The sequence below is a fragment of the Protopterus annectens genome, chromosome 8.part0, assembly GCF_019279795.1.
Source record: "Protopterus annectens isolate FY-2018-M chromosome 8.part0, PAN1.0, whole genome shotgun sequence".
In the NCBI taxonomy this organism is placed as follows: Eukaryota; Metazoa; Chordata; order Ceratodontiformes; family Protopteridae; genus Protopterus; species Protopterus annectens.
Window position 1 is genome coordinate 1,396,942,936 of NC_056741.1, and position 16,900 is coordinate 1,396,959,835.

At 40.8% G+C, this 16,900-nt stretch overlaps 1 protein-coding gene across 1 annotated transcript in view; it reads right to left on the reverse strand.

The window, feature by feature from the left end:
* LOC122809460 (sterol 26-hydroxylase, mitochondrial-like) overlaps nucleotides 1-14,456 on the reverse strand; it is an 858,859-nt gene extending 844,403 nt beyond the window's left edge. Inside the window, exon 1 of the mRNA XM_044080983.1 lies at nucleotides 14,274-14,456. Coding sequence (XP_043936918.1) covers nucleotides 14,274-14,414 — 141 coding nt within the window. The 5' untranslated portion in view covers nucleotides 14,415-14,456. The remainder of the gene's footprint in view (nucleotides 1-14,273) is intronic.
* Nucleotides 14,457-16,900: the final 2,444 nt, after the last annotated feature.

The window sequence follows — 16,900 nt, forward strand, 5'->3', positions numbered from 1 at the left end:
TCTGCTCTGAGCTACAGCAGAATGGAATTAAATATACTGCTCCCAAGGATATTGCCAATATCCTGGCAGATCGATTTAGTGCCAACTTCACCCCCTAAAGGGCCCATCTCAATACCAAAAGATTGCCAAATTCCAGTAATCACGGCCACACAGGTAGAAACCGCACTCTCCAAAGCTAAGAATACAGCATCCATGGGACCAGATGACATCCCAGGCTGTGTACTACATGAACTACAAAATGAACTGGCACCTCACCTAAGTGTCATGTTTAATCATAGCCTCGCCTCAGGCTTCGTGCCCACTGAGTGGCGCACAGCTACAGTTATCCCACTCCACAAGGGGGGATCCCCGTTGGATCCCAGGAACTACCATCCCATCAGCCTGACAATCCTGATCTGCAAGGGCATGGAATGCATTATCATGGAACTTATAAACAAAGACATTGGCAACCTTCAAACACTGGACCCCACCCAGTTTGGGTTTGTGAAGTGCCGATCTTGTCTCCTGAATCTGATTGACTTCTTCGAATCAGTCTCCAGAGCTGTGGACAAGGGTAAGGTGGTCCACACAGCCTATCGGGACCTTGCCAAGGCCTTCGACATCATCCCCCACTCTGGAATCATAGATAAACTTACTAAGCTGGGCATAAATCCCTATGTCACTCGATGGGTTGCCAACTGGCTTAATGACAGAACCCAGACTGTAAAAGTAGCTGACTCCAAATCCAGCTCTAGACATGTGACAAGTGGAGTACCTCAGGATTCTGTCCTGGGACCACTCTTGTTTGGCATCTACTTCTCTGAAGTACAGGCCAACACTAAGGGACTCTGGCTAACAAAGTTTGCAGATGACTGCAAACTGGGAGCCATTACTGAATCCTCAAATGATGTGGATATTCTATAAAAGGGCCTTACAGAAACAGATGCCTGGTGCCAGAGCCATGGGCTCAAGCTTAATGCCAAGAAATGTATAGTTATCCCCTTTGGAAAAAAACATGTAACCATGAATTACCACATAGGTGACAGTACTCTAAATATCGAAAGTGTGATGAGAGACTTAGGGACACAGGTGGACAGTGGTCTCACTTTCGATAACCACATCGCCACAACAGTCAGGAAATCCTTCTATGTGGCACACCTCATCACTAAGGGCTTTTTATTCAGAAAAAAGGAGGTCATTGTCCCACTGTACTCATCCTTCATTAGACCCTTTATAGAGTATAATGCCCCGTTTGGTATGTACCTCATAAGACATCTGCAACAGCTGGAAAGGCAACAGAAATACCTCACTAAAAGAATCACAGGCCTAAAGTAGATGCCATATGCTGACTGTCTAAAAAAACTCCAGCTATACTCTGTGGCATATCGTCTACTCAGAGGTGATCTCTGCTTAACATACAAGGCCATGTCAAACCCTGAGCTGTTGGAGATGCTCCACTTAAAGAAATCCCAATCCCTTAGAGCCACACACTCCAGGGATCTAAACCTTGTCATCACAATGAACAAAACATGCTGGAGGGATAGGTTCCTGACTCAGAGACTCCCCATACTCTGGAATAGACTGCCCATACATGTCAAGCAGAGCGCCTCATTGGCCCTCCTCAAAAGGATCATTGATGATTGGATGGGAGTAAGGAAATTCACCCCGGGGATCATGTCAGTCGCCCTGCTAGACAGGGGTCCAGAGAAGTAAATATTGTGGGAAGAAATATCTAGGGAATTGTTATGGCTAGACTTGTATAGGCCTTAGGGCCGATAGCCTAGTACCAACCTATGAACATATGAACCTATTACTGTGCAGCTAAATTAATAACAGATACAATTTTACAATAATACAGGGCAGTAAGGGAAAGGATGGGGAAAAATCAAATGCCATCACAAAAGTATCAAATAGAGAAAAATATAAAGCAATCAAGACAAGAAATGTCACTGTTAGAAGAGTAAAGAAGATAGAACAGATCAACAAAAATACTCAGAAAGATAGACATGATAAAAGCAGCACACAGTATCAGAACAGACCAGGATCTATTGTACACTATTGCAAATAATAAACTAAAGGTATCAGCATGGGCACAAAAATATAGAACATATTTAGATAAATATAAAGGAGAAGTACAAATTTATCAATTTATTGATGACTCAAAAAAAATTATTGACAATTGGTAAACAAGGCAAATGGAATACAATCACCACCAAAAAAAAGGAGAAATATGCACATTGGGAAAGATCTATGAAGATCCTGTGGAACATAAAGATGCTGAATGAATAGAAGAAGTAAAAGAAAAAATAAGAAGTTCAAATATACAGGATATGAAATGGGATGAAGTAACGTCCAGAGAAATTGAAACAAAATTGAGAAAAGTTCCTAATTGGAATACCTCACGCCCAGGTGCATTACTTAACTTCTGACTAAAAGTATTAACATCTTTACATGAAGATTTAGCTATGAGTAACAACTATTTATACAGTTGTCAACCTGGTTAACAACATCAAAAATGATACTTGTCCTTAAGAGCGAATCTGAAACATATCCTAAAAGCTATAGACCAATAACGTGCCTTCCTACGATGTACACTGGAATTGATGCTGGCAGAGTTTATAGTTATTTAGAAGAAAACTCAGTTATGACAATAGAACAAAAGGGTAGCAAAATAAAGTAATATGGAACAAATGATTATTTATTGTTAAATAAAGTTATAATGGAGAATTTTAAAAAGGGGAATAATTTAAGTATTGCATGGATTGACCACAAAAAAGCATTTGACAGCATCCCACATTCATGGGCAAAAGAGTGCTTACAATTGTATGATACACCCTACACTGACAGATTACATTACAGAGGCCATGAAACAATGCAAACCACTCTGCAGCTAAGCCATGATAAAAGACAAATCATTATCCCAGTGTTAAAAATACAGAGGGAGATATTCCAGGGTGACTGTTTGTCACCACTGCTCTTTTGTCTTGTCTTTAACCCATTAAGCTGTCTACTTAATAGATTAAGTTATGGCTACAATTTGGCTCCAAAAAACAGGAAAGTGTAAAAACTTCTCTTCTCTTTGTGGATGATTTAAAACTGTGTAGTTCATCAGATGAGGAAATTAAAGCACAACTGCAAGTAGTCAAAACTTCCTCAGATGCTATAAGAATATTTGGTCTTGATTCTTCTGTCTTTTTCCGGTTAGGGGTTGCCACAGCGGATCACCTATCTGCTCATGATTGGCAGTGGAGTTTTACAGTATTGAGTTGCCAGCCCAGCACCCAACCTTCCATAGAAGGCACAGACTTGCACGCACACCTAGGGCCAATTTAGAGTATCCAATCCACTTACAGCATGTCTTTGGGATGTGGGAGGAAACCGGAGCACCTGGAGGAAACCCACACGACCACAGGGAGGACATGCAGACTCCACACAGAAGGCACCCCAGCCAAGGATTGAACCAGGGAATCTCTTGCTGTGAGGTGACAATGCTAACCACTGCACCACTGTGGCCACCCAATATTTGGTCTTGATAAATGTGCAAAAACAATCTTTAAAGCAGGAAAACTGCAGCACCAAGAAAATATCAGTCATAGACAGGAATGTGATATAAAAGACCATGAGTAAGAGGGAGTATATAAATATTTGGGAACTGATGAAGGATCAGCAATAAAACATGAATAAAATGTGAATAAAACTTAGTAAGGAATATTTTAGAAGACATAAATTAATACTGAAAACAGCTCTGACATCTAGGAACAAAGTCCAGGCAATAAACCAATTTGCTCTTCCTGTTCTAACTTACAGTTTTGGGGTGACTGACTGGCCCAAAAAGGTACTGGATCAGTTGTACAGGAAAACAAGAAAAATATGTCATGTTTTTCAAATGAGTTATAACAATCAGTGTATACCAAGATCATATATTTCTCATTCTGAAGGAGGTATGGGCCTTCTCGAAACTGATTACACGTATAGATCTGCAATCATAGGACTCCATATATATTTGCTGACCTCACAAGATGCAAACATAAAGAAAGTTTTAAAACATGAGAACAAGTCTAAAATGTCTTCCCTGCTCAACTTAGCAGAAGCATATCAGTGTCAAGTGGGAATAGAAATCAAACCAGAAGTAAATAGAAATCAGGCAGAACTGAATATGCCAAAAAACAAAAGAATAAGGTGAAGGATCAGATGAGAAGGCAAGAAATGTGGAAAATGCATGAATATAGTTGCAAGTACAGAAAACTCCTGGAATAACCTATATCGATCAAGATTTAATGTAGGAATGATTAAGGAGAGATGAATTTAAACCCAAAGATGAAAGGTTAATATTGGCGGCTCAGGATAGTAGACTACATACACAGTGGGTTACAAAACCCATTGAACATGTTGGAGAAACAGACAAATGCAGGTTTTGAAAAACAGTATTGGAAACAGTCACCCATCTTGTTGTTGGGTGTGATACACAATTGGCAGAAGGCCTGTACACTGAAATGGACAATAATGTGACAAGACTGTTGCACTGGGGATTGTGCAAACATTATAACATTGAAGTAACTGAGAAGCACTTTCTTTTAAACTCATTTTCAATGGCAGTTGCTAATCCTGGGTTACATTTATCACTGTATCAGCTGTTGCTAACCCCAAGTTACATTTATCACCACATCATTTAGACTTTCTCCATCTGCTACAGAAACTGCAAAATTCTGAAAAGAGGTGCAAGGTTTAAATTTTGATGTGCTATTGGTTTGCTGCCTAACAGAAATAACTCTACCAAAAAAGTACAATCCCACATTTCAGACTCACTCTTTTACATAGAGTACATGTGATCAATTGTTTCTCTTGCATATGTCTTGTTTTATAGGTAAGCTTTCCTCTGTGCTCCTAAATGAGAAATCACTTTACAAAAATAAATGTGTAGGAAGACAGACTGTTTTTGTTTATGGCATTCCTTGATTAAGTCTTAGCTCACATCTAATAATCTTAGTGAATAACCATACCACCAGCCATCTAGACTGGGAAAAAACCCAGAAAACCCATAGAGCTGGATGTAAGTGAGAGAAAATGATACATCCTGTGGCCTGCTGCGTTTTCTCTTGGGGTGAGCATGGGTTGCTCTACTACTGTACTTGCACCATGGAACTTAAGGTGGTCAGTGACATAAAACCTCAACAAAGCAAATCCATTGCAAGTGCAGGTGCATTAGTGGAAAGGTAAGTAACTGATGTACTTACTACACTTTGGCACCATTACGTGTGTGATAGGGAGACTTAAGGAGGAAAGGGTCCTCCTCATCAATGTGATGTCAATATGAATACCTCACTAAAGACAGGGCTAGACCTGCAAAAGTTAAGTTACTGGGAAATATTCAAAAGGCATCAAAGGAAGGATAAAGAGACCAACAAAACTGATGTGGGAAGCACAGTGGGTGAGGTTGACCTCACAGTAATATTTTATTTAAAAAAAAGATTGTCTAAACTTCCTTAAATCTGACTCTGGATTTAGTAACTCAATGACCCAGGGTTAACGGTAGCTGTACTGTGCATATTTTGCAGTAATATCTTACCTTCACATTAAATGTTGAATATTTACAACTGATTCATTTTTGTAAATATATAAAGGTTATGTTATCAAACACTGCTGATGGTGTAATGCAACACCCTCTTTTCAGAATATCTGTAATGCTAATCCAGTGGTAGAGCCCAGAAATTCAAGCCTTTGAGTTTGCTAATGAGCTTCATCTTGTAGTCCTGGTTTTGATTCTGAAAGTCTTCATTTTATTGTGTGGCACTGAACAAGTTATTTAACCAAACTGCGCTCTTGGGGCATCCCTGAAAAGGGGCACATGTGTCAAGTTGGTGAATGAATAATAATAAAGCAAAAATTATAATTATTTGGTTCTTTTGACAAAACAGCACATATTCCTAAAACGTATGTGGACAATCACAAGTAATGCTGCTTTAAGTAGTTATTTTGTCTTCAAAAGCATTAATAGCTAAACTCTATCAATGCTTAGCTAAACTCTATCACAATCGCAGTGGTGCAGCGGTAGCATTGTTGCCTCACAGTAAGAGGTTCTACCGTTCGATTCTCAGCTAGTGTGCAGGGAGTGCCTTCTGTGTGGAGTCTGCATGTCCTCCCCGCGAGTCAAGTGGAGTTCCAAAAGACATGCTTGAATGGGCATGCCTTTGTTGAAGGTTGGGCGTCGAGCTGGCAACTCGGCACCATGAAAATCTACTGCCAATCATTAGCGGACCGGAGTTCCGCTGTGGTGACCCCTAACCGGGAAAAGCCGAAAGACAACAACAATAGCTAAACTCTATCAGTGCATACTACAGTATGGCTAAAGGATATCGTTTGTTCTAAACAAAAATGACCTTATGGAGTGGATCTACAGATATAGCTTCTTTTTCTTTTCTTTTTTTTTTTAAACTGTTTTTGCTTAATCCTTCTCATTCCAAAAATGCTCACTGTATTCTCACAAGGTGAGATAATAATACTATTGAGATTATAGTACCCATCTCATAAGGAACCTTCTTTCCAATAACTCAGAAAGGTAGCATACAAGCAAACACACACATACACACACACACACACACACACGCGCGCACACACAGAAACAGTCACACACACACACACACACACACACACACACACACACACACACACATATGCATGCACACACATAACTAACTCACACACGAAAACACACACACACACACACACACACACACACACTCACAAACACACACACATATACACATACAGACACACGCACTCACACACAAAGAAACAAACAGTCACACAGAAAAACACACACACACATACTTTGTGCATATGTGAACTTCAGTACTCCCACACACATTGGTTATGACTTATTTTTCAAAGTCACTCCCTGATTTGCATTTATTGTTATGTTTTAAACCTGCTGTAATAAGCCCATATTTGTGCTCAGGTATAAATGGTGCTGCAGGGGCTCACTTTCTTTTTCTCTTTATTTCTATCAGTGGTATTCAGGACTTCACTATGTATGAGTGCATGTTGTTTAATCAATGTGAGATTATTTGCCCCAAAACATCTAAAATCTTGGGAAGTTACTAGTCAAAAGAGCAACACTTCCAAGGATGCAAAACAGAAGACATTTACAAGAGGTGGTTTTGAAAATGCCCGCCCCTCTTGTAAATTTGCATTTGGATACTCCTCCTGGGCCCATCTCATTTGCTCACTCAAAAAAAAAAAATTTGTACTTTTTTCATCTGCTTTTACTGTATTTGTGTTTCTTCCTACTTTGCTTTTGAGTCATATTAAAAGTACTCAATTGTATTTATTACTGCTTGGTGTAACTATCATTCCAAGCCTTTTGGTTTAAGCACTTGGGCTTCAGACCAGTTGTTTTACATTAAGAAGGTTTGTGGTCTGCACTGTTGTGGCAGGACAGGTAGCTTACATCCTTCTAAGTTGGGAACTGCTGATTGAAGGCTCAGTGTCTGTTATTCTAAAAGTGTATTAGTTCTGGTTTAAGCACTTGGGCTTCAGGCCAGTTATTTTACATTAAGAAGGTTCGTGGTCTGCACTCTTGTGGGAGGAGAGGCTGGACTCTGCCCTTCTGAGCTGGGAATTTCTGGTTAAAGGCTTATAGTACCTGCATATTTGAACTGTTTCTTACTGAAATTGGTGCGCCTTGTTTGCTGTAGCATAGACTAGATCCAGGCCTGCTGAATCTAGCTTTGTTTGTATAACTTGAGCACTAATCCAGGCCTTCTTTTTTGGAGAAGGTTCCCCTGCACCCCAGTGGCAGGAGTGTGCAGTTAGAACTTGTCTGATTGAAGACTACAGGAACAGGATTCAGTTTTGAGATTTTTTACTGGTTAATTGGGTAATTTGTTTAAAAACCTTTTCTGATTGCTTCTAGTCATCTAAAGCTGTTTTAAGTGTATTTTTTACTGTTTGTAGTCATTTAAAGCTGTTTTAAGTGTATTTTTTTACTGTTTTTGCCTTATCTTTTCAAAAAAAAAAATTTTTCCTTGTTTCCCACCTTTCTAAGCTAGTATAGTCCAGTTTTCAAGCTAGTGCTGAATTTAGGGCTATGTTACAATTTTCTGAGTTGCCCATACGTTACTTGGATAGAGGGAGGTTTCTCTGTTCACCTGTGAGAGATGGAGCTTTGAGCAGACATCTGTCCTGGAGGAGTGGTTCCAGCCCATAAGTTAGTAGTTTATAGGCCATTTTGGGCTAATTTCTATCTCTTTCATTTCCCTGCTGTAAAAACCACATTTGCATGGTTTTGCACATCCGGGCAGCGCCGGTTAGCTAGGGCTAAATTTATCCCGGCTCCACCAAGTCTCCTCTTCAGTTTTTCCCTTGAAAGTAGTCTAACTCTCAACCTAAGCACTTAAAAAGCATCCTACAGTCCAGCACTTGCTCAGACCTAATAGTAAGCACTAATATACCCGACACTTGATTGCCCAGCAGGGCAAGGCTCATTATTCACCCCTCACCAACCAAGTGACTAAGCAGCTCACCCTACTATTTAGGTATGACCAAAGGGCAATTTCAGGTATACGCTCCAGTCCAGCTGGTGAACCTGGGTATCCTGAGGCAATGTTACAACTGCCTCATGTACACAGACAACCCTCTCCTCCTACCACAAAACATTAACATATGTGAGAGATGCAATTATATAGCTAAATTGGAGGCTAAGCTCTCTCCACCCAACACTGGAACAGGCAGTCATGAGGAGAAGGTTAACACTTGCACCACACCTCCAGCCTCACATAGACATACTAAACCAGCACTGGCAAAAAATACACATAAATACACAAAATCATACTCGAAGGCTCTAAATAAAAACCTGCAAAAGCATCACAGACCTCCAAAGCAGACACCCAAAAAACCTGCACCTCCCGTCACAAACCGGACAACACATAAAACACAAAATCAGTGTGCCGCACAATCACAGCCCTTAAGGTGAAATAACATACCTAACACACTAGTAATAGGTGACTCTATAGTCAGGCACACTGACGTCCCACTCACTATGCTGGACAAGGAGAAGGTTACTGTTAGCTGCCTATCTGGAGCCAGAATCTGCCACATAACACAAACACTCAGATCACTCCAGAACAAGTACAAATATGACTCTGTCATTGTTCATGTTGGTGTGAATGACCTGAGACGTACCTCCCTGGACTACATGAAAAGAGACATGGAAGAGCTCTCTGATTATGTAGCCCAGGTGGGTATGACCTAAACCCTGAGTAGCATCCTGCCCTCACCAAGAATGATACCGCAGTATAAAGAAAAAATGATCAATTTCAACAATTGGCTAAGCTTCTGGTGTCATTCCAAAGAGGATCCTGTGTCTGTCAGCCTGGGACGACATGCTCAACAGGCCTCATTGCTTTGCAAGAGACAACTTGCACTGTCACCCCTAGACTTTCGAATACTGGCCAAGGCTCTTGCTGCCCCCATAGTGCCTTTTTTAGGCAAGGCTCAAAAGTCAAACCCACCTCTGTAAACAGCACAAATAAAAAAAATGAGGGTTATGCTACTCAACGCCAAGAGTTTAAATCTCAAAATGCATGTGCTCGAAGCACTCCTAAGTATGGAGAATGTTGACATCTGTGCAGTAACTGAAACCTGATTCAAGGCTCCACAGAGCACCCCAGCACTACCGGGCTATAACTCATACCACACATTTCAGCCACAGAAAATGGACTGAAACACAAAAGGAGGGGGTGTATCCATATTCATCAAGGATACCTATACCTCCAGGTTAGTGGCGCAGCATGATACCTCCGAGATCATCCATGTGCAACTAACATCAGGCAAATCAGCAATGCAAATTGTGGCCTGCTACAGATCACCCTCCATGTCCCAGGACCACCACCCCGCCTTTCTGGAGACACTGGAAAACATGAAGGTCCTACCGAACACCCTGATATTAGGCAATTTCAATTACCCTACCATTAACTGGGAAAACTACTCAAGTACAAACTCCCAGGTCCAGCGCTTCCTGGAATTTATCAACTCAAATGCCCTGGATCAGCTGGTAAACTCCCCTACCAGAGGTGAAAACATATTGGACCTGGTCATCACCAACATGGGCAACAGGTGTTCCAGACCAGAGGTCAACCCGTCACTGGTTAGATCAGACCATAAACTAATCACTCTGGATGTCCACACCACACCACCACCTCCAACCAAGGAAACCACAGTGAAAAACATTTCTATAGCAAACTTCACCTTACTTAAGACAGAGGTGGTAAGTTTCACAGCCCCCACGCTAAAGGATAACAGTGTCCAAGATGCAGGAACCTTTACAAGTGCACTCTATGGGCACCTACAAGGATGCATGGATCGTGCCATCCCTAGCAAAACCACAACTCACTCCCCTAAGAGAAGGAAACCAGGCTGGTGGACCCCCTGCCATAAACAGGCTATACAATAGAAGGATGAAACTAGTTCAGAAAAAAAGCAAATCCCAAGAAGGAAAGACATCCCTGATCAGCATCAGTAAGAAACTAAGGTCCCTCATAAAATCTTCCAAGGTTAACTTCAAAAGAAAAATAGCTAAGGATTCGAAAGATAACCACAAAGCCTACTTTAACTATGTCAAGAATCTAAGTGGCAACTTGCAGATATGTTTTGAGCTAGTGCAAAATAGCACAAAATATACTGAACCCACTGATATTGCCAACATCCTGGCAGATAGATTCAGTGCAAACTTCACCCCCCTCTCACCCCCAAAAGGGCCCACAACAATACTGGACAAATTTATTGTCCCGGAAATCACAGACGCACAGGTGAAAACAGCCCTTTCAAAAGCCAAAAGCACAGCATCAATGGGACCAGATGGTGTCCCAGGCTACGTCTTGCACGAACTACAGAATGAACTAACCCCCCCACCTAAACACACTGTTCAACCTCAGCCTCTCCACAGGCTACGTGCCCATAGAATGGCGCACAGCAACGGTTACTCCGCTCCACAAAGGAGGGGTCACAACTGACCCTGGTAACTATCGCCCCATAAGCCTGACTAGCCTGGTTTGCAAAGCTATGTAGCGCATCATCATGGAACTCATTAACAAAGACATCAGAAACCTCCAAACACTTGACCCGACCCAGTTCGGCTTTGTTAAGGGCAGATCATGCTTACTAAACCTGGTTGACTTCTTTGAGACAGTCACCAAGGCCATAGATGAGGGGAAGGTAGTTCACACAGCCTACCTTGACCTCACCAAGGCTTTTGACACCATTCTCCACTTGGGAATTATAGAAAAACTCACCAGCCTGAACATAAACCCCTCCATCACGAGATGGGTTGCCAAATGGCTTACAGACAGAACTCACATGGTAAGAATAGCGGGCTCCAGGTCCGACTCTAAACCAGTCACAAGTGGTGTTCCACAAGGCTCGGTCCTGGGACCCCTACTGTTTGGCATATACTTCTCAGAAGTACAGGCAAACACAGGAGGACTATGGCTAACCAAGTTCACCAATGACTGCAAACTGGGAGCCATAACTGACTCTCTGGCTGACACGGGAATTCTCCAAAAGGGCCTTACTGAGATGGACACCTGGTGTCAAAGTCATGGTCTCGAGCTAAATGCCGAAAAATGCATAGTCATCCCATTTGTGAAAAACAAAACACCCATGAATTACTACATAGGTGGCAGTCCCCATAATACAGAAGAGGTAATAAGAGATCTGGGGACCCAGGTAGATAGTAATCTCTCCTTTGACAATCATATTGCCAAAGTAGTTAGGAAATCCTTCTATGTGGCCCCATCTAATTACCAAAGGGTTTGCATCTAGAAATAAAGAGGTTATAGTGCCCCTCTACTCATCACTCATCAGACCCATCATAGAGTACAGTTTCCCATTTAGGATGTACCTCACAAGACACTTCCAACAGCTAGAAAGACCACAAAAGTACCTCACCAAGAGGATTACTGGCCTCAAAGATATGTCCTATGCAGCCCAACTGGAAAAACTCCAGCTGTACTCAATGGCATATCGCTTACTCAGAGGTGATCTCTGCCTGACTTACAAAGCCATATCTAACTCAGAATTGATGGACATGCTCCACCTAAAGAAATCCAAGTAACTGCGAGCCACTCACTCTAGTGAGCTAAACCTCAAGACAACAATAAATAAAACATGCTGGAGGGATAGATTCCTGTCACAGAGACTCCCCATGCTTTGGAACAAAATTCCTAACTACATTGGGCAGAGCCCCTAACTAACACTCTTCAAGAGTAACCTTGACGAGTGGATGGGTAACAGAAAATACACCCCTGGGATCATTTCATTGGTTCTTCTTGACAGAGGCTCAGTTAATCAATGGGGCGGTGAAAGCTGACTCACTCTGGCTAGGCTTATAAATGCCCTCGGGCAGATAGCCTAGTACCTACCTATGAACCTCTTTTTGCAGGAAGCAATCCCTCTGCACCCCCTGATATGATGGCAAGCCCTCACATCCCAGAACTATATGAACTTCAAGAGTGCAGAAACACAGAGGAGAGAGAAAGTGATAAAATGGAACTCTCACCTATTCACAATTTCTGAGGCTAACCACTATTACATGATGCTGAAGACCTTTCAGTAACAATGTTCTGATCTTTGAGCAACTGGCTGCTGACAAACAATAGGTCAGAAGAATAGCAGGTTCCGGGATGAAAAGGACAGATGTCCAGGGCACAAGATCTTAGGAGTCATGATCAGGAAGTGCAGTTCCTGCATTTTCTTCTGTTCTAATATTAAAGAATACTGGCGGCAAAAGCACTTCAGCCCTTCTCACATGGTAATTCTTCAGTCGAAGAGATAAGGGAGTTATGGGTGTAGGTGGGGAATGAGCAGTAGATGAAAAAGCTACATCTCTGCAACAGGTTTTCTGTATCCAGTCTGCCAACATTCAAGCTTCAGCTGTTTTCTGACATTCACGGTAGAAGAGCTATGAAATTCTCAGTAGTTCACTAGTTTTGAGTCTCCAGTAGGACAGAAAGAATGTAATTGTCAATGGCAGTACAGAGTAAAAGAGATGTGATCCCCAGAGGCTCAGAAGATTCTAAAACCAATGGATGGTGTCTAAACACCTTGCTGTGTGGGCTTTTCCTAAGGCAAACACCTTAAAATTCGATAGGTAATGTGTAAAAGCTACAGACACATATTCTTGAAGAGTAAGTAATGAAATTTTAATCAAATTCAACAATATTGTGCACTGAGGAAGGAATAGCACACAAATGCCACAGCAGGGAAGAAACAACTGTCACACTTCATTTATATGTGGCAGTGTTAAGGAAAAGTTCAGTAGGAGAATGCACTCTGGATCGACAAAAGGTCTTCAGGATATAGATTTGCTCTAAAAGCAGTACATTTAGGGGCACTAAAAGAGACAGACTGGGCTTTGTTCTTCTGCAGAGGCTCAAAAAACAAGACAAGTGTTAGATTTGCACTGTGATGGGTGGAAAATGTAATTTTTTTTCAAATGTTGAAAAAGCTCATCTAATAACTGAATGCTATAAATTACCTTGGAAATACAAGACACTCAGTGCACAGATTTTTTTTCAGTAATAAAAAGCAACTTAACATTTTGTAAAGTGTAAACAGCACTACGGAAAATGTAAGCTGAAACAAATGACCTAACAAAATGACTGGTGACATTTATCTGCACCATGGGAACCATGCTGTTTTTTACATTATCAAGTTTCCAAAAGTAGCTACATAAAAGGATTCTTTATAAAAAAAAAAAAAAGGAGGGGCACACTGTTTCTCACTGGTGTGGGAATTTGGTGTAGTGGTGCTGGGGAGATAGACTAGATCTGCAATATAAATACTTTGAAATGGAATGCATCAGTCAGTTTCTGTCTACTTTTACTCCTCTTGACTAATCTGAATACATGGATTTTTCGTTGGTAGCATGCATAACAAGAAAGAAACTGACTAGCCATTTTCAGGGACAGAAGACACTCCCTGAGTTAGGAAGGATCAAAATATTTTTTTTCTAGGGATATTAAGGCTATGTAGTAAGTAATGTTATGTAATTTCTTTGCTGCATCAATGGGTACATAAACTACAATATGTCTTCTGTTTCCTTTGACTGGAACACACAATCAGACTCGATCTGAAATAGGTCAATCTACACTGGAGGCATTAAAGATTTACAGAACAAAACATACTAATGGAGAAAATTAATTGCAAAGTTCTGTCACTATTAAAGTTATTTGTATTGGTTTTGAAGGCAGACTACTTCATTAGATAAATGCTCATAAAAAATATTTCAAAAGGCATACCTTGTTTTTGTTAAGATGGCTTTGCAGCTGGTAGAGACCAGTGAGTAGTATGTTTACAGTCGAATAATTATTTCTCTCTCCTACTATTTTGAGTGCACCAATATCGTGTTTATCTTCAGGCTTTGTAGACAAGTTTGCCATAAGACTGTAGATAGGTTTGTCATCAGGCTTTTTAAATGGTAGAGCCCTTCTGCAGTTATTTTTTTTTTCCTTTTTATTCCTTACTGCGCCTCTGGGTCATAATGCTCCAGTAGTTTCTTAAAAAATAATAACAAAAATTGTCAACTGCATGTAAATCAAACTGCTCTATAAACAAGATTAAATACTTATTCCACCAGTTCTGATTTTTACAGTGTTTTTTATAAGTCCATGTATCTTTTTTTTTTTTTTTTTTTTTGCATGGTCACTGGTTCCATAGTTTCCTGATCTTAGATCATCTAATGCCTAAGAAATAAGGTCTGAAAAAAGATATGGATACCACCTTTCATGGAGTATCATTTGAAAAGCTACCTTTCACATTGTATGATGGTTACAAATATACAGGACACACAGTGTTCAAAATAAATCATAAACTAGAATTCCTGTCAGCAGTCTTTTTACTTTTGACTCAAGTCAAGTCAAAAATAACTGTAGCCTCAAGTCTCTATTTATGCTGTATGCTTTATGAAGCTCTTGGTTTCACAATGTTGGTAAAGAAAAAAATCTTGTAAAGCTGGAAAGTATCTACTCTTATATAGCTTGGCTTTTACTTGATGCACAATTTGTCTTACTCTTCACAGTGTGAGGTACTTTCTGTCTATAATAGTCTCTTTGCTTGTAAAATAAGCTTCACATTTCTTAGTCATGCATAATATGAACCCCCCTGCATAACACCTCTGTGCTGGGATTCCTGACATTTTATTCTCTCACTTTTCCTATAGACCAATTAGGTCGCTAACATACTTGTATGAAATCCCTACATGTTCTACTAATGCATACAAAAGAACATTCAAAATACTGACATCTACAGAATGTCTTAATGACCTGTTTGCAACCCACAACATGCAACCGCCCTTTTCAAAAGGAAACTACATCCTTCAGTTTGCAGACTGGTTGCTTTTGTTTTACTTTGAAAAATATTTGTGAGTGCTTATTAATGCCCTAGGGCAGATAGCCTAGTATGAACCTATGAATCTATAACCTCAAAAAAGGGCATTGCAAAATTAATTTAAAATGTGTGACGAAAGCCAAACACACTCTGGCTAGGCTTATAAATGCCCTAGGGCAGATAGCCTAGTATGAACCTATGAACCTATAATCTATCCATAGAGAAAGCACTACTGTCTCTTTGAATTTACAGTTTACACACATACAGCTTACTATTTCTGATGAAGAATTAGTTATTTCTTTCAGTTGTCTATACTCTTCTGTGATGGGAGTCCACTGAACACAGAAGGCGTTATAAGAGATCTGGGAACACAGGTTGACAGCAACCTCTCTTTTGACCACCACATTGCCACTGTGGTCAGAAAGTACGTCTATGTGGCACATCTCATTACTAAGGGTTTTGCATCCAGGAAGAAAGAGGTAATTGTCTCCCTGTACTCTTCCCTCATTAGGTCAATCACTGAGTACAATGCCCCATTTGGCATGTACCTCACTAAACACCTGGAACAACTGAAGTGGCCACAAAAGTACCTCACAAAGAGGATTCTAGGCCTTAAACACTTGTCTTATATGGACAGACTAAAAAAAACTCCAACTATTCTTATCGTCTACTTAGAGGTGATCTCTGCTTGACTTACAAAGCCATGTCTGACCCAGCTCTGTTAGAAATGCTACATCTAAAGAAACCCCAATCCCTGCACACCACACACTCCAGAGACCTCAACCTCATTACCACAATCAACAGAATGTGCTGGAAGGACAGGTTCATAACCCAGAGATTGCCCATGCTATGGAATAGACTTCCCATACATGTCAAACAGAGCACCTCACTGGCCCTCTTCAAGAGAAATCTTGATGAGTGGATGGGAAATAGAAAATTCACCCCAGGGATCACTCCAGAGGCTCTACTCGACAGAGGCAGTGGGAACTAAGGTCGGGTGGCACGATGTCAGGGTAATGCTATGGGCTAGGCTTGTAAAGGCTCCAGGGCCATTAGCCTAGTACACACCTATGAACCTATGAAAATATTCAATACTATTCCATTCACTGAAATGCATATCTACTTTAACTATAAATATAAACTTTGGTGCTAATTGTAATAATTTTCTGGATAGTTAAAAACACAATATTCATTAAAGATAAATACACCTCCAGACTGGTTAGACAGCATGATTCCCTGGAGATACTTCATGCGCAGTCAACTGTTGGTAGGACACATATTCAAGTCATTGCCAGCTAAAGGTCACCCTCCATAAATCAAGACACCCACTCTGCCTATTTGGATAGACTTGAGTCTATCAAGATACATCCGAACACCATTGTTTTGGGTGTCTTTAACTACCTATCCATTGACTGGGGAAATTACTCATGCGGAAATTCACTTTCCCAAAGGTTCCTCAGCTTCATTAAGTCCATTGCCCTTAGGGTTGCCACCTTTTCAAATGGCCAAAGTGGGACATTTTCGGGGCACACATCAGATT